The sequence below is a fragment of the Sylvia atricapilla genome, chromosome 11 (assembly GCF_009819655.1).
Source record: "Sylvia atricapilla isolate bSylAtr1 chromosome 11, bSylAtr1.pri, whole genome shotgun sequence".
Classification (NCBI taxonomy): Eukaryota; Metazoa; Chordata; class Aves; order Passeriformes; family Sylviidae; genus Sylvia; species Sylvia atricapilla.
This window is the reverse complement of record NC_089150.1, coordinates 22,036,424-22,058,282: the sequence shown is the minus strand read 5'-3', so window position 1 is coordinate 22,058,282 and position 21,859 is coordinate 22,036,424. Positions and strand designations below refer to the sequence as shown.

The following is a 21,859-nucleotide window of genomic DNA, read 5'->3' as shown; positions in this document are numbered from 1 at the left end:
CCCCGGGAGTGCCCAGCAACTCTCCGGGTACCCCGATCTCCGTGTTCCCCCGAACAACTCCCTCCCCCCCGGCTCCGTGGGCCGGTGCCGGCTCTCGGGGAGCCCCAGGCGGTGCGGGGGCAGGACCCGCCCACCCCGTCCCGCCCTGTCCCGTCCCGCCCTGTCCCGTCCCGCCTCGCCCGCTCTGTCCCGGCCTTGCTCCGCTCCGCCCTGGCAGGGCGCGGCGCGGCTCGGCAGCGCCCAGGTGAGCACCCTGCCGCCCAGCACCGCTCGGATCGGACAGGACCGGACGGATAGGGCGGGGGCAGCCGGACCCAGTGAAGATCCCGGACCTGGTGAGCTGCGGCGGTGCCGGGGGTCGTTCGGGGTTCCAGTCCCGGGAGGCTGGCGAGGGCCTTGTCCTAGTCCCGTAAGGATCCCCATTCCCCACCGCTGTCCCGGGGGCTGGCAGGGCCCCTATCTCAGTCCCCGGAATGGGTCATCGCAGGGTAGAGATGCCCCAGGGTGACAGGCAGCATCTGTAGGCGGCAGAAGGCAGAATTTGTCCCTCTGCCACAGGCAGCTTGGCGTCACCTCCTACTCATGGTATTTCGGAAGAGGTTTGGTGTGACTGATCCTCCCTCAGCACTACCCATCATCATCTGGCCCTTAGGAGCCCTGGCACCCCCAACTGACACTCAGCTCTGACTGTGCCTGGGTCCTCACCTAAAATAAGAGAGTAAAACCCTTCCTTTTTTATTTTGGCAGATGCAATGGTGGCCCATCCTCCATATGTTCTGAATCTGCTGGGTGCTGAGCACCATCGATAACCCTACACCAGTGGCACTGCACAGCATGGGCCTGTTGTGCAGTGTGTGCCCCTGGCTGCTGCTTGCCCTGGCCCTGCTGGGTGCTGGTGCCTGGCAGTGTCCCCGCATCCCCTACAGCTCCACCAGGAACTTCTCCGTCCCCTACACACTGCCCAGCCTCGATGCTGGCAGCCCCATCCAGAATGTTGCTGTCTTCACAGAGTCCAACAGCCCAATCGCTGTCTTTGTGGCCGTCCGCAACCGCATACTGCTGGTCAGCCCCGAGCTGCGCCTGCTCTCCGTCCTTGTCACCGGCCCAGTGGGCAGTGCCGAGTGTGAGATCTGTCACCTGTGCCCAGCCAGCACAGATGGCCCTGAGGACACAGACAATGTCCTGTTGCTGCTGGACCCACTGGAACCGTGGCTGTACAGCTGTGGTACCGCACAGCATGGGCTGTGCTATCAGCACCAGCTGGAGGTGCGGGATGGTAAGGTCACCATCGCAGCCACACACTGCCTGTACTCAGCCATGAGCAATAGCCTTGAGTTCTGCCCTGACTGTGTGGTCAGCCCACTGGGGACCAGTGCCACTGTGGTGGCCACCTCCTATGCCTCCTTCTTCTACCTTGGCTCCACCATCAACAGCAGCGTGGCAGCACGGTATAGCCCACAGTCAGTGTCTGTCCGACGCCTGAAGGGCACCTTGGATGGCTTTTCAAATGACTTCCAGTGGCTGACGGTGCTGCCGCAATACCGCAACAACTACACCATCCACTACATGCACTCCTTTGCCGATGGGGACCATGTCTACTTCCTGATGGTGCAGCCAGAACGGCCGGGATCAACAGTGTACCACACACGCCTGGCACGGCTCAGCACCCATGAGCAGGCCCTCCGCCACTACCGCGAGCTCGTCCTTGACTGCCGCTTTGAGTCCAAGCGCCGGCGCCGGCGCAGCAGCAAGGAGGATGCTGAGAGGGACATCACCTACAACGTGCTGCAGGCAGCCCACACTGCCCGCCCTGGTGCACGCCTGGCCCGCGACCTCGGCATCAACAACACCGACACAGTGCTCTTTGGTGCCTTTGCTGAGAGCCGGCCAGAGAGCCGAGTGCCACAGGAAAACTCGGCTGTCTGCGCCTTCCCCCTCCGCCTCCTCAATCAGGCCATGGAGGAGGGCATGGAGAAGTGCTGTGGCACCGGGAACCAGCCACTGCTGCGGGGACTCAGTTTCTTCCAGCCACTGGAGTACTGCCCACACAACGTGAGTGCTCCACCCTGTGCCACATCCGGCCCAGGACCCTGGGGTTGGCTGGGACATGGGAAAGTGGGTTCAGAAGCTGGGAAACACTGGTAGAGGGGGATGGACGGTGGGGTGGGGTAGGGCAGGGGGAGATCCGCATCACCCAGGTGTGATTCAGTCCAGCAGCCACCCACCACCTACTGCTGCAGTGTTCTGGCAGCCAAAGCTGCACTGAGGAAGCCAGATGTGGGTGGGGATCCTGTTGAGCCCCCCATCTCAGTGGTACATGTGCCAGCACATGGGCACACTGCCAGATGTCATGCATTGGGCCAATTCATCTCCTGGTATGGCCTCCTTGGGAGCCTTGACTCCAACCCCAGTGGTGACTGTCCCTGGACCCCAGCCACCCTCTCCAGCTTGTTTATGTGTGGAGGGGCAGGAAAGCCACAGGGCCTCGGTGCTTCGTGTACTGGATGTGTGAGGTGCTGGCTGCTCCTGCCTTGTCCCCCAGGCACAGCCTCCGCCTTCCCTGGGCAAATAAACCTCAGGCGGAAGTGCAATTAGTCACTGGGGTTCCTCATCTCCCGCAGCCGCGGGGCAGGAACACTGTGTCCCAGGTACAAGTCCCAGCACAGCCAGGATGCAGATGGGTGGGCACCCTGGCAGGGCCCCCTCATCCCAGCACGTGACACAAGTTTTGGTGTCCTCAGCCAGGCTCAGGGCAAGGTGCAGCCAAATCCCCTCCTCTTCCTGCACAGAGCAGACAGCTCACTGCTGCTGACTCACGCTGTAGCACCGGAAACTCAGAGGGGACCGCAGCCCCTCTGCATTGGGGGCATCCATTGGCGACCTGATGTCTCCTGGTGTCCCTCTTCAACCCCAGCCCCTCGCTGAGCTCCAGTGGTGAGGGAGGACGGGGGTTGGAGTGTGCATCCTGTGGTGCCAGCACAAATAACTATATCCAGATGGGGTGGGAGGGGAGGGCAGGATCAGACGCCACATGGGGGACTGAGGGAGGGCCTACTGATGTGGTTTTTTCCCCCAAAACTTTCCCAGCCTGGAAAGAGGAAGTTCCCTGGAGAGGAACTTCAGCAATCTGGTGCTGCCCCAAAATATCTCACAGCTCAAGCTGGTGCCTACCTGTGAGGGTGTGGGACTCAGGGTGCCAGGGCCAGCTTCAAGTCACCCACCCCATGTTCGGCCACAGGTGAACTTCTCAGCACCAGTGGTCAACACCAGCTGCTGGGATCAGCCCACCCTCATCCCTGCTGCCTCCCACAAAGTGGACCTGTTCAATGGGCAGCTGACAGGTGTCCTCCTCACCTCCCTCTTCATCACCACCATGGGAGACATCACAGTGGCCCACCTGGGCACAGCAGAAGGACGCGTCTTCCAGGTGGGATGGGGGATTGGGTGGGGTGGCAGGTCCTGGCAGGCTGTGGGGTATGCTCAGCCCTCTGCTCTGCCGTGCTGCAGATGGTGCTCCGGCGCTCCAGCTCCTACCTTCTGACCTTGTCCAACTTCTCCCTGGGAGAGCCTGGGCCAGTGCGAGGTGCCATGGGGCTGCAAAGCCACTCACTGTTCTTCACCACTGGTGCCAAGGTGAGTGGGGGGTCTGAGGGGCATAGGGTGGGCATGGAGCTCCATGTGTCCCCCTCACCTTCACTCTCCATCCCCAGGTGTGGCTCATGAACGTCACTGGCCCTGGCTGTCGCCACTTCTCCACATGCCAGCGCTGCCTGCGGGCCGAGCGCTTCATGGATTGCGGCTGGTGCGGGGACGAGTGCAGGCGCCGCCACGAGTGCACCGGCCACTGGGTCCAGGACAGCTGTCCACCTGTCCTCACCGACGTAGGTCTGCGTTGCCGTCCCCCTGCTCCTCACACCTCCTGAGCACCCAGATGGGGAGGGGCATGGCAAATGGGGTGGCAATGTGGTGGGATCCCCTCCCTGGGATGGGTGTTGTGTTCCTCAGGGAAGGGTATTTCTGGACCCTCAACAGTCACTGGACATCAGGAGCTTGGGGTGACACAGGTGCTTCTCCCACAGTTCCATCCCCGGAGTGCCCCGCTGCGGGGTCAGACACGGGTGACACTCTGTGGAATGACCTTCCGCTCCTACTTGGACCCTGACCCCAGCCACAGCCCTCCTGGTGCCTACCGGGTGACAGTGGGACGGCGAGGCTGCACCGTGCTGCTGGAGGAGAGTGAGAGCTACAGGTGTGCAGCAGTGCTAGGAGAGAACAGCAGCAGAGAAGGGCCTGGGGCTGCCCCCTGGCCTGGGGCTGATCCCCAGTCACTGTCCCGCAGATCCCTGCCCACTTCACGCCACAAGGAGTTTGTGGATGTGCTGGTGTGTAAACTGGAGCGGGGGGGGGCGGCAGCAGTGAGGGGCCCAGCCAACGTGGTGCTCACTGTGGAGGAACCCACCAGACCCTCTGGCTTCCGGGTCTACGGCTCTGCCACCCTCAGTGGCTTCATCTTTGTGGTATGGTTCTACACTGGCAGTGCCCCTGGCAGAGTTGAGGGGGTTTGGCTCACTTACCTATCCCACTGACCCCATCTCTGCTTAGGAGCCCCATGTCAGTGCCCTGCACCCCCCATTTGGTCCCCGGGGGGGTGGCACCCACCTCTCACTCCATGGCAGACACCTCTCAGCAGGGAGCAGCTGGCGAGTGATGGTCAATGGTTCCGAGTGTGCCCTGACTGAGCAGCCCAGGTACACCCCTGTCCCACTCCCACCTGGCACAGAGGGCTCTCCAGCACGGGGCACTGGGAGCCCCTGCAGTCCCGCTGTCCCCCCAGCCATGCCTGCTGTGTCTCCAGTCAGGGCAATGGGACAATCCAATGCATGGCTCCTGCCGCTGGTGGTCTGGGCACAGCCTGGGTAGCCCTGTGGATCGACGGGGAGGAGTTCCCAGCCCCCGTGCCTTTCCAGTACCGCCCTGACCCCACTGTATCCGCCATTGTCCCCAGCTGCAGCTACGAGTGAGTGCATGGGCTCCCTTCCCCTGGGTGAGGGGACAGCCCTGTCCTCCCACTGCCCTGGCTGGGCTGGATGAGGTGCTGGGAGTTGCAGGCACCTTGGGGACCATGTGCACCCTGGGGAACCTGATCCCTGCCCACTGTAGGGGCTCGCTGCTTACCATTATTGGCACCCACCTGGACTCTGTGTATCGCGCCAAGATCCACTTTGAAGCCGGCGGTGTGATTACCCAAGCCACAGTAAGCACCGGGGTGTGGGGCCATCGCCCCCTGGCCCTGCCCACCCCACCCCGACCCCCTGGGGACATTCCCAGCCGGTCCTCAGCATCTGCCTGCCCACAGGAGTGTAAGGACCCACTGGCACCGGAGCAGCTGCTTTGCCACAGTCCAGCCTTCCCTTTCGAGAGCAAGGTGGAGATGGTGCTGGGGAACCTGAGCGTGCTGCTAGATGGCACCAACAGCCGCTGGCTGTTCCGCCTCCGCTACTACTCCCGGCCCAAGATCTTCCACTTTGAGCAGAAGGGCAGGCGGCTCCACCTAAAGCCCGGCGATGATGAGATCGAGGTGCACGTACGTGAGGCAGTGGGGTGAGCCAGAGTAGGGGGTCCCACTGCCAGGACCCGCAAGCTCATGGTGTTCTGTCTGGGCAGCAATTGGGGCTGGATGCCGTTGCTACCTGCATGAACATCACCATGACGGTGGGGGGCCAGGACTGCCACCCCAACGTCCTGAAGAATGAGGTGACGTGCCGCCTGCCCCGCGAGCTGCGCCTGCCCCCCGATGGGGCCCCTGTGGAGGTAGGAACATGGAGGTTGGGCAACCACCTGCCCCGGTCCCCCACATCCGATCCCTGCTGAGCCCTTAATCTTCCAGATCTGTGTGAATGGAGCCTGTGAGGCACTGGGCTGGGTGCTATCCTCCCCCACTTCGCTGGACCTGGCCACCAGCCTGGTTCTGGGCACTAGCATCACCTTCCTCGTCTGCTGCATCCTGGCTGCTGTGCTGTTCCACTGGCGCTGGAGGAAGAGGCGGGGTGAGTGCCATGCTCGCCAGCCCTCTGATGCCCCCCCAGGCCCCTGCCATGCCAGCCCCTACCCACCTCACTGCTGCCTGCAGGTACGGAGAACCTGGAGCTGCTGGCACAGCTCAGCCGCAGCGACCCCCCTGTCACCACTCAGCACCCCGGCATCGACTACAGAGAGGTGCTGGGTAAGTGGATGTCATTGGTGGGTGGCAGGATGCTGCGTGCTGCCAGCCCTCACTCTGTCTCTGCCTGTCCCAGCAGTGCTGAACGCAGCGGGCACTCCCGGCCCTGTGGGGCCCCGCACACGAGTCACCAGTGCTGGTGCCAACGGCAGTGCTAGTGCTGGTGCTGGTGCTGCAGGCGGCGGATCCCCCATGCCCCTGCTCAGGGCCACATCCTGCTGCCTGGAGGATCTGCGGCCAGAGCTGCTGGAGGAAGTGAAGGACATCCTCATCCCCGAGGAGTGCCTTGTCACCCATCGCCACCAGGTCATCGGCAAAGGTGACTGCACCCCAATCTGGCTTGTGGCATCACCTGCCCAATGCGCGTGGTGCCAGCTTTGAGCCATCTGTCTCTGCAGGGCACTTTGGCAGCGTCTACCATGGCACCTACACAGACCCACTGCTGGGGGACCTCCACTGCGCTGTCAAGTCCCTGCACCGTGAGTAGCTCCCCCTCCCATGCATGTTCCACAGCACAGCAGCAGAATATCCACAGCCCAGCTCTCCACAGGCATCACGGACCTGGAGGAGGTGGAGGAGTTCCTGCGTGAGGGCATCCTCATGAAGAGCTTCCACCACCCCCAGGTGCTCTCGCTGCTGGGGGTGTGCCTGCCCCGCCACGGGCTGCCCCTCGTCGTCCTGCCCTACATGCGCCATGGGGACCTGCGCCAGTTCATCCGCACCCAGGAACGGGTAGGGGGTACCCCAAGGAGTGTGGATGGTGATAGGTGCCAAAGTCTCCATGCTCACTACTCTCATCTCACAGAGCCCCACACTGAAGGAGCTCATCGGCTTCGGGCTGCAGGTGGCCCTGGGCATGGAGTACCTGGCCCAGAAGAAGTTTGTGCATCGGGACCTGGCAGCCAGGAACTGCATGTAAGTGTGGCTGTGCCCTGCAGACCTCCATCACAGGAGTGGAGTCTGAGAGTGCCCAGGAGTCCCCACCTCGACCTGGTGTCCTACAGGCTGGATGAGACACTGACAGTAAAGGTGGCTGACTTTGGACTGGCGCGGGACGTGTTTGGCAAGGAGTACTACAGCATCCGGCAGCACCGCCACGCCAAGCTGCCTGTTAAGTGGATGGCGCTGGAGAGCCTCCAGACCCAAAAATTCACCACAAAGTCAGATGTGGTAGGTATGACTCCCTTCCCCATCCTGTCCCCCATCTCCCTCCTCCCTGTGTGCCCATGGCAGCTCTCTTCTCGGCAGTGGTCCTTTGGGGTGCTCATGTGGGAGCTGCTGACACGTGGAGCATCACCGTATGCCGGAGTGGACCCCTACGACATGGCCCACTACCTGCTGCAGGGGAGACGCCTGCCACAGCCCTCTCACTGCCCCGACACCCTGTGAGTGGAGCTAGGGGTGGGCAGGGTGGCAGGGGGTTGTCCTGGGGGGCTGCCAGCACTGACTGGGGTGTCGGTGCAGGTACAGGGTGATGCTGAGCTGCTGGGCACCGGCGCCTGAGGAGAGACCGTCCTTCACTGGGCTGGTGGGTGAGCTGGAGAGTGTCCTGGCCACGCTGGATGGTGGGCACTATGTCAACCTGGCTGTCACCTACATCGACCTGGACTGGAATCCTCCCTTCCCCCCTGCTCCCCCAAGGCACCTGCCTGATAGCGAGGATGAGGATAAACATAATGAGGAGGAGGAAGAGGATAAGGAAGAGGAGGAGGACAACACATCTGTGTGCTGATGGGATTCCCTGCACTATGGGGTCTCCCAGACCCCCATATACCATAGGCACACTCCACTGAGGAGGGATGCAGTGTGCAGCCAGATGCTATGAGGCACCTTCCCTATGGGATGGGTGCTGGGAGGCAGCTGGGTGCCGTGGAGTGTTCTCCCATGGCTCACACCCAGACCCTGCTTTCTGCTCCCTAGGACTGGTCCCACACCACAGGATGCTGGGGGCTCAGTCCTGCGCAGGCTGGGTGGTGCAAGACTCAGCCCCACAGTGATGAGTAATGAGTACTATGGGGTCTGGGGCTCAATCCCATAGTAGATGGGTGCCGTGGGACCCCAAACCCAGTGGGTGCTGTTGGATGGCCTGGCCTTCCCAGGGCTCCCATGGAGTTTTCCAGCCAAATCACTCATTAAAATCTTACTATACTTTTTCCCTGGCTGGGGCTGTGTTTTTCAAGAGGCCATGCCCTAGGCTGGCAGAACCCTCGTGCCCCTGCATGGATGAGGTGTCTTCCCACTCACTCCCTGGGCACCTACCTCATGGGAGGCACTGAGAAGGGGACACCCACAGTTGCTATGCCAGTGAAGGGAGGGCACTTGCACAACAGCACTGCTGTGGCCATCTTGGAACCATCCCCCAGTGCCTGCCACACTGGAGCCCTGCTCTGCACCCTTTGTCCCACGACGGCCTTGGGATGTCTGGGAGGTTTTTCCTGAAAGTCCTCCTCCCAGCCACATCCAGGCTGTGGCCAGGGTGGCTGTGGGGCGTGAGGCATGTGAGGAGCACCATACTCCTGGGCATGGAGTGATAATGCCCCTGCGCTACCATACTGTCCCTGGGATTCGTGGCATGATGGATTCCTGGGGTATGGAATTGCAGTTCCTATGGGATCATAATGCTCCTGGGATGATAAGTGCCCAGGCATCAGATCAGGATGCTCATGGGGTCGTGGGTGCCCAGCCATGGGGTCATGGAGCTCAGAGCACGGAATTACAGTGTCCCTGGCACTGAGGTGCCCGTGGGACATGCCCAGGATCACAGTAAAGACATGATGGCACCCAACCCATCTACTGCTCCTCACCCAGTGTGCCTGCACAGGATCCAGTGGGGCACATTGCTTCAGGCTTGGGGTTGCTATCTGGTGACAAAGAGTCATTATCAACTTCACTTAGTGACACATTTATTGTTTCAGCACTGCCTGTGCAGGAGATGGTGCAGCTCAGGCCTCAGGACATGCCAAGAGACAGGCATGGGTCTGTGATGCTTGCTGCCCTATGAGCTGGCTTTCTGTTCCTTTTGATGGAACTGGTGGCAGATGTCACATTTGCAAGGAACTTGTCCCTTCTGCCCCAGCTTTGGGGCAAAACCCACCTAGAACAGGACACTGGAAAAGAGGAGGCATGCAGTGATGAGCAGCCCTCGCCTGGGTTCAGGTCCAGAGTTCGGGGCAGGGGGAAAGGGCAGGGTCTGGGACGGATGGATAGATGGATGGATGGATGGGCAGGGAATGTTCAGGACAAGCCCAGGATGGGCAAGGGATGCTGAAACACGCACTGTCTATGGCTGTGGGCAGCACTGCTCTTGCTCCATGTCCAGCCACACGAGCCCTGCCGCCAACACCGGCTTTAAATAAAACCTCCTCGGCTGCTCATTAAGCAGCGCCAGAGCCTGGGGCCGCGTCAGCTCCCATCAGCCAAGCTGTCCATCGGCCCCGGTGCCTCGCACCTGCACGGCTCTGCCCCCACGCGCCCCAGGGCATTTGTAGTGCAGCTGGGTCCAAGCATTCCACTGTCAGGGCAGCTCCCAGCACCGTGCCTCAGTTTCGCCAGGTGTGACTGCTCTGCTCCCCTGGCCTGGGTTTTGGGGTGACCATGACCTCCAGTGTAGGCGCACTGACCTTGCACATGCAAGGCCAAGCAGCACCGTTTCGGCTCGCTGCCGAGTTGCTGTGGCAACAAGAAGAGCCTGGCATTGTGTGGTTATTAGGGCTGGATCAGAAATGGGAGGTGGTGGGCACTGGTACTGGGGGCTGCTGCATGCCTGGGGGGCAGCCAGGGTGGCTGACTGGGGCACCAGCAGCTCATGGGATGCAGTGATTCAGCGATGGATGGATGGATGAATAGATGGATGGGCGGATGGGTCAGTGGGTGGATGAGTGCATGGATGGATGGATGGACGGACAGATGGACTGGCAGCCTGGCTATTGCCCTCCTCAGCATGAAGCAGAGTGGGTGCCCAGAGCTGTGTTTGGGTGGCAGATGTGTGCCAGACCTGCTGTCCGGTGACACAGGGGACAGCTGTGGGAGCACCCAGTGGGAGCAGGGTACCTGGTGGGAGCAGGGATGTCCGTGCTGGCAGTGGGGTGGCACAGTGAACTGCTCGTTAGCTGACAAGTCTGGTGTGGTTACAGTGACGTGTGTGAGGGTGGCCCCTGCTTTAGGCTGCTCCCCTCCCCCCATGAATGTGCTTGCAGAGATGACAGATTTCGTGCTAATCCACATTTATCCTGCCCTAATTACACTGCGGGAGGTGAGGAGCAAGTGCCCAGACTTCCACACCAAGGGCTGGCATGTGCCTACCCCTGTCCGATGCTGCCTGACACTGCTAGCTAGGACTGGTACTGGCAATGTGCCAGCTGCCATGGCACCAGGGACAGGCAGGTGACCTTTCAGGGTGGCATCTTGCACGCCACCTGGCACCCCTGCCACAGCTGTGAGGGGTCTTAGAGGTGCTATCTGGGCACGCACAGGTGGGCACTGGATGGTGGCACCCTGAGGTGCTGTGTGGCTGGGCATGGTTGGTGAAGCTGTGGGCAGGTGAGGCCGTGCCGGGCCGTGCCACGCTGTGACAAGTTGTGCCAAGCCACCTTGTGCCATGCCCATCCGTCGAGTCTGCAGCAGAGCACCAGCATCCCATCCCGGCAACGCGCTGTGCACACACAGCACTTTAAATGTTTTATTTGGGGAAAGTGCTGTCGTTAGCAGGGATTAATTATTAAAATCGGAGCCATCTATAAAACATGAGTGGCCGCACGCGGGGCTGCGGGTGCACAGGCAGAGCCGGGCATGGTCCCGCCACTGGCATCGCCCGGGGATCTGCTGCGACGGCGTTTGCCGGGGATGCCGCAATGCCACCTCGACAGCGGGCTTGGGCTCCTGGTGGCAAAGCGGATGCAGGCAGCGGGTGCCACGGGGTTGGGGCTAGACTGGGGACGGGGAAAATTGTGCTCAATCAGTGTTTGGGTGATGCAGTGGTCTCCGGCGCCAGCCGTCCCGGTGAGAGGTGGCAGGAGGCAGCCGGCAGCGCCGAGCTGTTTTTAGCGGCTGCCGGTGCTGGGGAGCGGGCGTAAAGAGCAGCCGCCGCGGCACCGACGTGCCATTTTTAGAAACCAGCAAGTTTTGTTAATGATGCCTGTGAGCGGCGGGGGGGTTGCACTCCGGCCCCCCCAGTCCCTGCTGCCCTCACCCCAGCCCCCGCTGCCAGCCCTGTCCCTCTGCCCTCCCCGCCTGCCTCTGGAACCTGCAACTGGGGGCACCTGCACAGCCCGGGGCACCCCTGCACCCAACCTGAGGCTCTGATGGCCCTCAGGGAGTTCTGCTGTTCTCTGGAGAGCTTTGGTGGTACCTGGAGAGTTTCGGGAGCCCCTGGGAAGCTACGGTAGCCCCTGAGGACCTCTCCTGGTCTCTAAGGAGCTTTAGTGGTCGTTGGGGAGCTTTAGTGGTCCTTGGGAAGCTTTGATGGTCCCTGGGAATCTCTGCTGGTCTCTGGGGATATCTGCTACCCCCACAGGAGCTTTGCTGGCACCTAGGGAGCTCTGCTGTCCTCCGGGAAGCTTTTCTTTACCCCAAAGCCTTCCAGGTTATAAGGCACATATTTTTCTCCTTTCTCTGCCCCTGAGACAGCACCAGCCCTCAGCTAGGGAGGCTGACCCCATCCCAGCACCCATTCAGGACCAGTGCCAGCCATGTCCCAGTCCTGGTCCTAGTCTTCTCCCTGGGGGCCAATTCTCTCCCTTGGGGACAGTTCTCTCCCTGAGCTCTGCACCCTGGTCCCCATGGCTGCAGGTACGACCAGAGACCCAGGGGACCCTCAAAGCTCTTTCAGTGGGAAGGGGATCAAATGCTGATCCATGTCATCACTGTGATGCGGGTGTACACGGCACAAAACAAGCCCCCTTTCACCATCAGGGCTCCAGGGACAAGAGCCAGCCCTGGATGTGACAGGGACCAATCCAGGCGAGAGGTACAATGCTTTTTGTACTGTCATCTACACAGGGACAGGCCACATAAGGAGCAGGCTGGCCAGGGACAAGCAGCCATGGTCAGTAGCGCCCGGCCAGGTGTGGGGCAACCCTGTCCTCACACAGGGCGTGATCACAAGCTGGGATGGGCTGGCAGAGCTGTGGCACTCTGGGAGACACCATACCTGGTGGCCGAGCTGAGTGGCTCTCTTGCTGTCTCCCTTAATACCTTCCAGGGCACATGGGTGTCGTGGGACAACTGTGGGGAGGGCAGCACTACCGCTGTGCACCCCCACTGCTGCTCATCCCAGTGAAGGGTCAGGGGGGGCGATCAGCGGCCACACACCCTCTTTTTCTCTCCCCCTTGCTCCCCGCTGGCCCCCCGAAAGGAGGGATGGGGTTTATTTGGCCCCGTTGCCAGGCCGACGTGCGCAATTATCGCTGATTGCCTGGCGGTTGCCATGGCGATGGCAAGCACGCAGGGATGCGGTGCCGCGTGGTGCTTGAGTCACGGACACGCTGAACACCCCCCACTGCACCCCACTGCACCCCACCACAGACATGCTGAGCACTCCCCCCCACTGCACCCCATGGCACCCCTCAGCACCATCTGGGCTGGCCCTCCACCCCCTTCACCCTCCTGGGGCAGGGGGGGTACAGCCAGATGTCCCCCAGCTGAAGCAGGGGGGTATGCCCCGGTGTCCTCCCACCCCATGTCCCTCATCTGAGGCAGAGGTGTACAGCCAAGTGCCCCAACCCTGGCAGCCTCCCCTCAGGCATCCTAGGCTCACTCTCTCCAGAGGTGCTGTAGAAAAAATCACCCCCGACCAGCCATGCCACCCCACACTCAGCTCTGGAGTGTAGTGGGAAGGGGGTGGGTGCTTGGGGCAGTGGGACACAGCACTGTAAGGACAAATGCCACTGGGGTCAGCCAAGCTCATTACCCCAAAATAGGGCACATACTGGACCAAGATCTGAACCAGAGTCAGGACCAGGAAGGGACCAGAGCACAGTGATGGGACACTGTGGCACCTCTGCTATGGGCAGGAGACTGGTGCCAGGAGGTGCCAGGCACGAGCCGGGGTCAAGGGACAATGGAGAAGTGCCACCACATCTCTCATGCTGCAAGCCACCACTGGGCAGCCCCGAGCCACACGGGTGCCTGCCGGGTAATTATGACTTACGCTCCAGGTCCCCGTGCGGTACAGAGATTAATAACCGTGGCGCGCTGCTGCCAGCTGGTATGATTAAACTCTTGATGAGAAGCTCAAACTACAGTGCCCTGCTAATTCCCCCTGCTCTCACACACCCTTAATTACCCAGCATGGGTGGTGGTAGGCCTGGGGCTGGCAGGGCTCGGTGCCACACAGGAGATGGGAGCCCAGGGCACCCCAGCTGGCTCTCCCTTGGAGTGCTGGCTGATCTCCAGTGAGCAGAGGGGACATGCTGGCTTTGGGACCCTGGTGTCCCCCATCCATGGGCAGGAGGGGACTGTGGGTCCCGGGAGTGGGTGGCCGCACCCATGTGGCGGCTGAGGACAGTGCGAGTAAGGAGGTTTGGGGAGCTGGGGTTTGGTGGGCATAGGGCAGGAGGGGAGGGAAGTGGGGGAGCGGTTCAGAAGCAGCACCATATGGGCAGCAAATGCCAGCGTGCGGCACGCAGCCGTTGGGGAGGCTCTGCACACGTGGCTGCACTGCGTGAGGAGTGGGGGGCAAGGGGCCTGGAGAAGGGACTGGTGCCCTGCAGTGCCCTGGGGGCCGTGCTGCCCACCCAGGCTGAGTCCCGTGCCTGGGCTGTAGGCATAGGTAAGGGGATCAGAGTGGCCGATTTCTTGTCCCTGTCTTGTTCCTTGCCCCAGACTGTGGGACAAGGACAAACCCTGTCATGGGAAAGTGAGTAGAGCCTTCGGCCGTGCCGCTGGAGAAGAAGTTGCCTGGTTCCCACGGGATGATAGCAGAGGCAGGAACACGTGTCTACCAGTGTCCTCACGGCGCCTTTTACTGCTCTTATGGGACAGATATCTGTGGTGCTTAGCCCACGCTCAGCTTTGCTAAAATCCTGCTCCCATTCCAGGCTGGGGGCCATGGCACAGCCCAGGGGATCACGGCTCACCCCGGTGGGTACACTGTGGGGTCCCATGAGATCCCCGGCCCCCAGGGTGTGGCGGTGTCCCAGCTCGGCGACAATCCCCCGCCGACCCGCCCGCCTCGCCCACGGCGCTGCCGCTCCGTCCCAGCGCCACGCGTGACCCGTCCCCTCGGGAGGGGCGCGAAGTTGGCGGTGACGTCAGGGGGGGCGGGGCGCGAAGGGGGCGGGGCCCCACAGTCCCTCCCCACCAACTTGCCGCGCCGGGCGCGCGGGGCCGCGCCGCGACGGTCCGACGGCTCGGCTGGGATCGGCTCGGCTCGGCTCGGCTCGGCTCGGCTCGGCTCGGCTCGGCTCGGCTCGGCTCGGCTCGGCCCGGCCCGGCCCCGGCCCGGCGCGGAGGGGCGCGCTGCCCCCGAGCGGCGGCCCCGGGCCGCGGCCCCCCGTTGCGGTCAGAGAGGCGTGCAGGTGAGCGCCGCGCCGCGCCGGACCGGGGGCGAGGGGGGCCGGGCCCGGCAGGGGAGGCGTTGCTGGCATCTGTCACTGTCTGGCCCGGGGCTGCCCCCAACTTTCCTCCCGCCCCCGGTAGCCCGGGACTTCCCGACGGGGCCGCGCGTATCCCTGTCCGGTGCGTGCGCGCCCCGACGGCTGCCCGCCGCTGCACTGCCTCCGCCGGCATCCCGCGTCCCGCAGACCCCGAGCCCCGACGGGCGCCATGGGCACGGAGAGCTGCCGGAGCCCGGCTCCCCCCCGCGCCTCCCCGCTCGCCCCCCCGGGCCGCTGCTGCCCCGGTGCCGCCCCCGTCTCCGCGAGGCGCCCGGAGAACCGGGCCGGCACCGCGGCAGGGGATGCTACCGGAGAGCTTCTCCCCGTGCCCCCGTCGCCGAGCATCCCCTTCCGGGACCCCGGCACCTGTCTCTCCCGCAGTCCGCTCCTTCCCGCTGCCGCAGCGCTCCGAGCCGGCCAACGCAGAGCTCCCTGCGGTGCGCGGCCCGGGCTGTCCCTCCGTACGCCCCGGCCCGGGGGCGGTGGGCCTCCCCCTGCCTTGTCACAGCCCCAGCCCGGCGGCTCCTCGGGCAGTGCTGGGCCGACCGGCCCCTCCGCCTCTCCTCTGCCGCCCGCTGCCTGCACTAGCAGTATTTCGGTCCGTCCTTAGCCCGCTGCGTTTTCTGCGTCTCCCCAATACATCCATTCCCCGGGACGTGGGGGCAGCATAGCAGGGGAACCCCCCACGGACATGTCCAGGGCAGTGCAGGTGGAAGCGGGGCCGGAGATGAAATACCAGCCGGTGGTACTTCATGCCGTGGGGCAGAGCTAGGGGTCGGGGGCTGGGGGGCCCCGCTGGCAAGGGCTGCACGGCTGCGTCATCCCTCCGTGCTATCCCCACCCGGCCACCCACTTCCCCGCTATTGTCTTACACCCGCTGTTGCTTCTGCTCCCAAATTAGACACTTGGAGGGGGGTGCTGGCTGCGTGCGGGTGCCAGCGCAGCACTGAACCTTCCCCCCGGCACCCTGGGGAGGGAGCGCTCATCCCTTTGCCCACCTCTTGCCTGGGTGCCCCTGCCCCAGTGGGGGTGCTCTCACCTATGGGGTGCAGGTGCTGACCCCAGTGTTGGACTGGGTGCCAGCCTCCCTTGCAGGGTATCCCAGGTACACTGAGCCCCTTGAAGCCAGCCTGGGGCAGGGCAGGATGGGTCCCCACTAAACCAATAAGAACTAATTTTATGAGTGCAGATTGGCTGAGTGCTCCCAGAGACAGCAATAAAATCCTAATATATCATCCCACCCGGGTCCCCTTCCCGGCTAATCCTGGCACCGTGCCGCCAGTGCTGGCAGCCTGCCTGCCCACCCGTTGGCCAGCCCTAGCCCTGATGATCTGTGGCATTGAGCCCACTGCCTCTCCAGCAGCTGCCAGGACAGCCCTCATTCCCCTTGGCCAGGTATAGTGGCATGGCAGAGCCGGTGTTGTGTGGCATGGGGACACAGAAGTGCCAGGCAGGGCAGAGGGAGAGCTGCTGGGCTGAGTCAGGTGTAGGCTGGAATGCCTCACCCAATCTGGCACAAGCAGTGGTGTCCCATGGGTGCTCTGCTTCTCTTTTGGGACTTGGTGCACACTGAGCGGGACTGGGGCAGATGCTTTTATCCAGTGCTGGTTTTCCTGGAAGGACAGGGCCTGAGTGCCTTTCAAGCTGGGAGCACCCATCCTCTGGGCATCGCTCCAGCAGGTACAGAGGCAATCAACCCCAAAAGATGGAGGTAGCAAAGAGCATCCCCCATTCCCTGCCTCACTTACGTCCCACCCAGGTTTGGGTCAACCACCCCAGGGTGCACTTAAGTGCATGCCCTGGGTGCTGCAGGCAGCATGCCTTCCTCCCAGGGCCCACACAGCAGAGAGGAGGGCTGTGTACCTGCAGGTGGGTCGGGTGCTGCCTGGGTGCTGCCCGTCCCTGCCCCCTCCAAAGGCTGTGCCGCTTTCTGCATCTTCAGCTCCCATTGCCATAGCAACAGGCTCAGCGCTTGGGTACCCCGCTCTGCCGGCTCCCGCATCCCGCAGCCATCCTGCCCACAGCCCTTGCCTTGGGGCCCCGGGCGCTGCCAGCATGGCACAGCCAGGCCCGCATAGCACAGCGTGGTGTTTGGGGAGCTTTAGCGCTGTTCAGTGGGTGCCTCCAGCATCGTGCCAGCTTCCCATCACAAGGTCCCGCTCAGGCCCATCCGAGAGGGCTGGGGGGCCCCAGGCAGCCCTGTCATCTTCTGAGCCATCAAAAAATAATGTCCGCTGAAACTTCCTCCTGGTGACACGGTGGGAAAGGGGAAAAAATCACTTTATGTGACCAATTTTTTTTTTCTGGGAAGCTTCCAAGAAGAACCTGTTTTTGACAGGTTCCCAGTGGGGAAGCAAGGGGCAAATCATCCTTCCTAAAGGGCTGGAGAAGCTGGCATGTGCCAAGGCTGGTGTCCTGACTGCTGCCGATACAGGAGGGCTGGCACCTCCAAGCTGCAGTGCCACCTGCTTGGTGCCATCAGGGCTGGTTGGGGATGGGGAGCTGAGACTGGTGTAACCCACTGCACATGTGACAATGTGTGACAATGCTCTGCCTGGGGAGGCCCCGTCTGCTGAAATGTTACCTTGGGCAAACTGGGCCGAGAAACAGGAAAGGATGGTTCACCTCCACTTGCCTCCCCAGTGGGTGCTCCAGGCACCTGTGCTAACCCTGACTGCTATTATTCATTAATAATCACAAACAGGCACCAGAGGGGCCAGCCTGTGGCTGTGCTAGCAGCCTGAGCCCAGGCAGAGAGGCTGGATGCCATGGGGATGGATGCACATTGTGGGGCTGGACACATGCAGCTTGAAGCAGCTGCAGAGCATGAGCAGCCGCTGTGCTCAGGTTCCATGTTAATTAGCAGAGCTCTGGGAGGGTCTGCTGTGGCTCCAGGGGGGCCGGCAGTGCCAGGGCACTCACTCCCTCTCCCTGCCCTGCCAGCACCGGGCCCTGCGATGCCGTTTGGTTGCGTGACGCTGGGAGACAAGAAAGATTATAACCAGCCATCTGAGGTGACCGACAGATATGACCTGGGCCAGGTCATCAAAACGTGAGTTGGTCCCTCCACGGCCCCACGGATGCCCTGGGAAACCCCAGCCACCTATATGGGGCTCTTGGCGTGCTGAGGAGTTGCACAACACTTCCTGTGGGGGCTCTGGGGGTGCTGGTCCCCAGCTGGGCTGGGATTGCAGGGTGTATTTTGGGGTGGCTTTACTCTAATTAGTCCCTCTTGCTCGTGGATGCATGGGGGATGTTACAGCTAGCTCCAAGGAGGGCAGTGAGCTTCCCACTGCTGCTGGCTGCAGCTGGGCAGCTCCCCGTATCCCTTCTTCCTCCCTCAAGATTTGCAGGATTGCAGCAATTCACACGATCCTGGCTCCCTTGAGCATTTTGTGAATCAGGAGGGCTCAGCTACAGCAAAGGAAAGGCAGATGTCACTTGGGGGCAATGGAGCACTGCTGCTTCCCCCAACTTTTATTGCCATGCTGAGGAACCTGTGAGGGTGCACTCCAAAAAATGAAGCCCTCCCACCCCTTGAGAGCAGCTTGACCACAAAATAAGCACTAGAATTTTTTCCATCGACTTCCAAAACACCTGCTTGGACAGAGGTCACACCTGCCAGGGTCACACTGTGTGGCAGTGGGGGCCTTGGTGCTCTCAGATCTTTGCTCCATCCTCTGGACAGTTTGTCCCAAATCTCACAGGTCACTGTTTCCCTCCACCCAGGGCAGTGGCCATGAGGATTTCAGCGCAGTTGGGGGGATTGGAAAGCCAACAGCTTTGCTGGAGCAGTGCCAAGAGCCCCCCAGGGACTCCCCTGCAGTTCCAGCCTGGCTGATGGGCCCCAGCACCATTAATAATAGAACAGAAATACTGCAGCTACCGGCACATCTCCCTTTCTTTCTCCCTGACTGCTGTGCTGATGTTAATGTCGGGTGTGCTGCTGTTCCACCTTGGCATAAGTGGCTTTGCAGTAGGTCTTACCCTCCTGTTCTGAGGCTTTTAAACCAGCAAATTCTTGCCCTTCCCTATCAATTTGCTTCTTCCATATCGGTTGCTTCTCATTGCTGTTTTTTTGCTTCCCCTCCAAAGTAAGTTTTGAGCCACAGCTTACTTCCACTTCTATGGCATCTCCCCTGACTGCTGGGATCTGGGGGAATGCTGGTGGGCCCAGAGACCACCCAAGCACCCCAGTCTCAGTGGTCCTCAGGAATGGGGTGATGTCTGGGGGTACCCTTGCAGGGAGGAGTTCTGTGAAATCTTCCGGGCCAAGGAGAAGACGACGGGGAAGTTGTACACCTGCAGAAGTTTCTGAAGCGAGATGGGCGGAAAGTGCGGAAGGCAGCCAAAAATGAGATCATCATCCTCAAAATGTGAGTGCTGGGGCTGGAGGGGATCCTGTGCTACTGGGCAAACTGAGAATTCCCACCCATGCCCCTGTCTCTCTGCAGGGTGAAGCACCCCAACATCCTACAGCTGGTGGATGTCTACATCACCCGCAAGGAATATTTCATCTTCCTGGAGCTGTAAGTTTGGGAGATTTGCAGTGGGGGGGGAGGGGGTGGCCCCACCAGGGGTGGGTCTTGCAGAGCTGCTGTCTGCAGGGCCACTGGCAGGGAGGTCTTCGACTGGATCCTGGACCAGGGCTACTACTCAGAGAAGGACACCAGCAATGTCATCCGACAGGTGCTGGAGGCTGTTGCCTACCTGCACTCACTCAAGATCGTCCCACAGAAACCTCAAGTGGGTGACAGGGGAGTGGGAGCACCCATGGGTGCTGCCATGCCCCCCATCCTGGCACTCACAGTCCCTGCACCGGCAGCTGGAGAACCTGGTGTACTATAATCGCCTGAAGAACTCCAAGATCGTCATCAGTGACTTCCACCTGGCCAAGCTGGAGAACGGGCTCATTAAGGAGCCCTGTGGCACCCCTGAGTACCTGGGTGGGTGAGAGCCAGCTGGGTGGGCGAGAGCCAGCTGGGTGGGCATGCAGAGGTGGGCAGTGCTAGTTCCCCAGCAGGTCCCTGCTTTTCTTTACCATCCACACCTTACTACCTGCTGCTGCATCTCCGATTCCCTGTCACCCTGGGGGCTGATTCCTGGCAGCTTCCAGTGGGTGCCTCCCCCTCCCCATCACCCCAGAGCCAAGAGGCCAGGTGGCTGGGGACCCGGGGAATGGTTGCTCTTCTGTCTCTTGCAGCTCCGGAGGTGGTTGGGCGGCAGCGGTACGGACGGCCAGTGGACTGCTGGGCCATTGGTGTCATTATGTACATCCTGTGAGTGTGGGGTGAGGGACAGGGTAGCTACAAGGGCTCAGGGCTGGGGCCAGACTGAGCCCCCCACCACATTCCCCAGCCTCTCGGGAAACCCCCCTTTCTACGAGGAGGCAGACGAGGATGACTACGAGAACCATGACAAGAATCTCTTCCGCAAAATCCTGGCTGGGGACTATGAGTTTGACCCACCATACTGGGATGACATCTCACAAGCAGGTGAGCCCCACACTGGGGGGCACGTGGGGTCCCATATTGACCCCTACCAGCACTTACTTTTCCCCCTGTGCCACCAGCTAAGGAGCTGGTGACGCGCCTGATGGAAGTGGAGCAGGACCAGAGGATCACAGCGGAGGAGGCCATCTCCCATGAGTGGTGAGCAGCAGCAGGGTCAGATGGGGAGCCAGGGGGGCTGGTGGGGGCTACTCACTCCTCACTGCCTTTCTAGGATCTCTGGGAATGCTGCCTCTGACAAGAACATCAAGGATGCGTCTGTGCCCAGATCGAGAAGAACTTCGCCCGGGCTAAGTGGAAGGTGGGTGTGGGTGTGCCGTGCCTCCGTGTCCCCTCTCAGCCGAGGCCGGTCCCCACCACGGGGCTATGAGCCTGGTGAGGCTGCCAGTCCTGCCCGTCCGCCGGCCCCACACCTCCTCCCCGTCTCTCCCCCGCAGAAAGCCGTGCGAGTGACCACGCTCATGAAGCGCCTGCGGCGCCCGAGCAGACGGAGACGGCGACAGCCCCGGCAGCGACTCCAGCCCCGCAAGCCACCACGGCCGTGGCCCCGGCTCCCGCCGCCGCGGAGCCCGCGGCCACAGAGCCCGACACGGCCACGGCCTCAACCCCAGCCCTCGCCACGGAGCCCGCAGCCCCCGCCGCCACCGCCCCGGAGCCCGCAGCCCCCGGCACACCGCCTGCCGCCGCGCAGCCCCCGGCCCCCGGCACACCGCCTGCCGCCGCGGCAGGCCCCCTGATCCCGGCACACCGGCTGCCACACTTGTAACGAGGTCGGGGCCGCGGCCGAGCCCCCCAGTGAGCAGAGCGGCTGAACGGCCCCCCCGCCCCCCCTGTACATAGCCCCGGCATGGCCCCCGACCCCCGCCTGCGCCCCCTTTTCTACGTGCCCCGCCGGAGAGCCGGCCGCGGGGCAGAGCCTGCATGGCGCCCGTCCCCTCTGTCCTCCCAGCTCTCTCAGTCTGTCCCCCGCCGCCGTCCCCCTCCCCCGGGGATGCCCAGAGACGAGGGGCAGCCCCCCTCGGCCACACACCGCGCAGCGCTGGGGGGGCGTCGCGGGGCCCCCAGGGACACGCGTGCATGTGCGGGGACCGCAGGCGGGGCCCCGCGGGACGGAGCGGGGGCCGTCCCGGAGACCCTCTCTCCGTCCCGGGATCCCGGGGGGGGGACACGGGGACCCCCGCCCGGGGGCAGCCACACGGTTCCCCACGCGTGTGCTTGGAGGACCCCCGCTGCTCCCCCCACCCCGTTGCCCTCTTCCCGGTCCCCGCTTCCTCCCTCGCAGCTGCATGCCTGCAGGGCCGGCTCTGCCCGCGGCTCCCGCCGCCGCCCCGCGCCCTGCCGCTGTAATCTCTGGCAAATAAAGACCCCGCTGAGGACAAACTGAGACAGCACCAGCGCCGCCTGCCCAGTCTCTCTGTGGGGTCCGGGGATCTGCCACGCGTGCCGGTAGCACGGGGCTGAGCGAGACGCGGCGGGCTGGAAGCGATACCGCTCCCCAGGCAGCGAGGGCAGCGGGACCCGTGAGCGCTGGCCGC

General features: G+C 62.6%; 2 protein-coding genes across 3 annotated transcripts; both read left to right on the top strand.

Moving 5' to 3' along the window:
- The first annotated feature begins 177 nt into the window (after nucleotides 1-177).
- Nucleotides 178-8,373, top strand: MST1R (macrophage stimulating 1 receptor). Of its 2 annotated transcripts, XM_066327059.1 has the most exons (21): nucleotides 178-335; nucleotides 748-2,052; nucleotides 3,239-3,427; nucleotides 3,508-3,633; nucleotides 3,711-3,881; nucleotides 4,080-4,249; nucleotides 4,340-4,517; nucleotides 4,603-4,748; nucleotides 4,856-5,017; nucleotides 5,161-5,254; nucleotides 5,357-5,584; nucleotides 5,665-5,811; nucleotides 5,888-6,047; nucleotides 6,131-6,223; nucleotides 6,300-6,539; nucleotides 6,619-6,699; nucleotides 6,771-6,952; nucleotides 7,026-7,135; nucleotides 7,225-7,390; nucleotides 7,469-7,605; nucleotides 7,685-8,373. In XM_066327059.1, exons 2-21 carry the CDS (start codon nucleotides 835-837, stop codon nucleotides 7,950-7,952), a joined length of 4,266 nt encoding a protein of 1,421 aa, XP_066183156.1. In that variant the 5' UTR covers nucleotides 178-335; nucleotides 748-834; the 3' UTR covers nucleotides 7,953-8,373. The 2 variants fall into 2 exon arrangements, with proteins under 2 accessions (XP_066183156.1, XP_066183155.1); XM_066327058.1 differs by having other exon boundaries at nucleotides 4,080-4,517.
- Nucleotides 8,374-14,667: 6,294 nt separating this feature from the next.
- Nucleotides 14,668-21,708, top strand: CAMKV (CaM kinase like vesicle associated). Its single transcript, XM_066327054.1, is given in 15 exon segments — nucleotides 14,668-14,736; nucleotides 17,758-17,866; nucleotides 19,060-19,118; nucleotides 19,121-19,190; nucleotides 19,269-19,343; nucleotides 19,422-19,560; nucleotides 19,640-19,760; nucleotides 20,018-20,093; nucleotides 20,173-20,309; nucleotides 20,387-20,465; nucleotides 20,539-20,576; nucleotides 20,579-20,625; nucleotides 20,762-20,798; nucleotides 20,801-21,044; nucleotides 21,082-21,708. Coding segments are annotated over 14 exon segments (1,272 nt in total). The 5' UTR covers nucleotides 14,668-14,736; nucleotides 17,758-17,771; the 3' UTR covers nucleotides 21,137-21,708.
- Nucleotides 21,709-21,859: the final 151 nt, after the last annotated feature.

Excerpts from the sequence above, each read along its gene's own strand:
- MST1R (XM_066327058.1), top strand. The coding sequence starts at position 835 with ATGGGCCTGTTGTGCAGTGTGTGCCCCTGGCTGCTGCTTGCCCTGGCC. Across the intron at positions 7,136-7,224 it reads CTGGCAGCCAGGAACTGCAT|GCTGGATGAGACACTGACAG; the intron begins GTAAGTGTGGCT and ends GGTGTCCTACAG. Across the intron at positions 7,391-7,468 it reads TCACCACAAAGTCAGATGTG|TGGTCCTTTGGGGTGCTCAT; the intron begins GTAGGTATGACT and ends TCTTCTCGGCAG.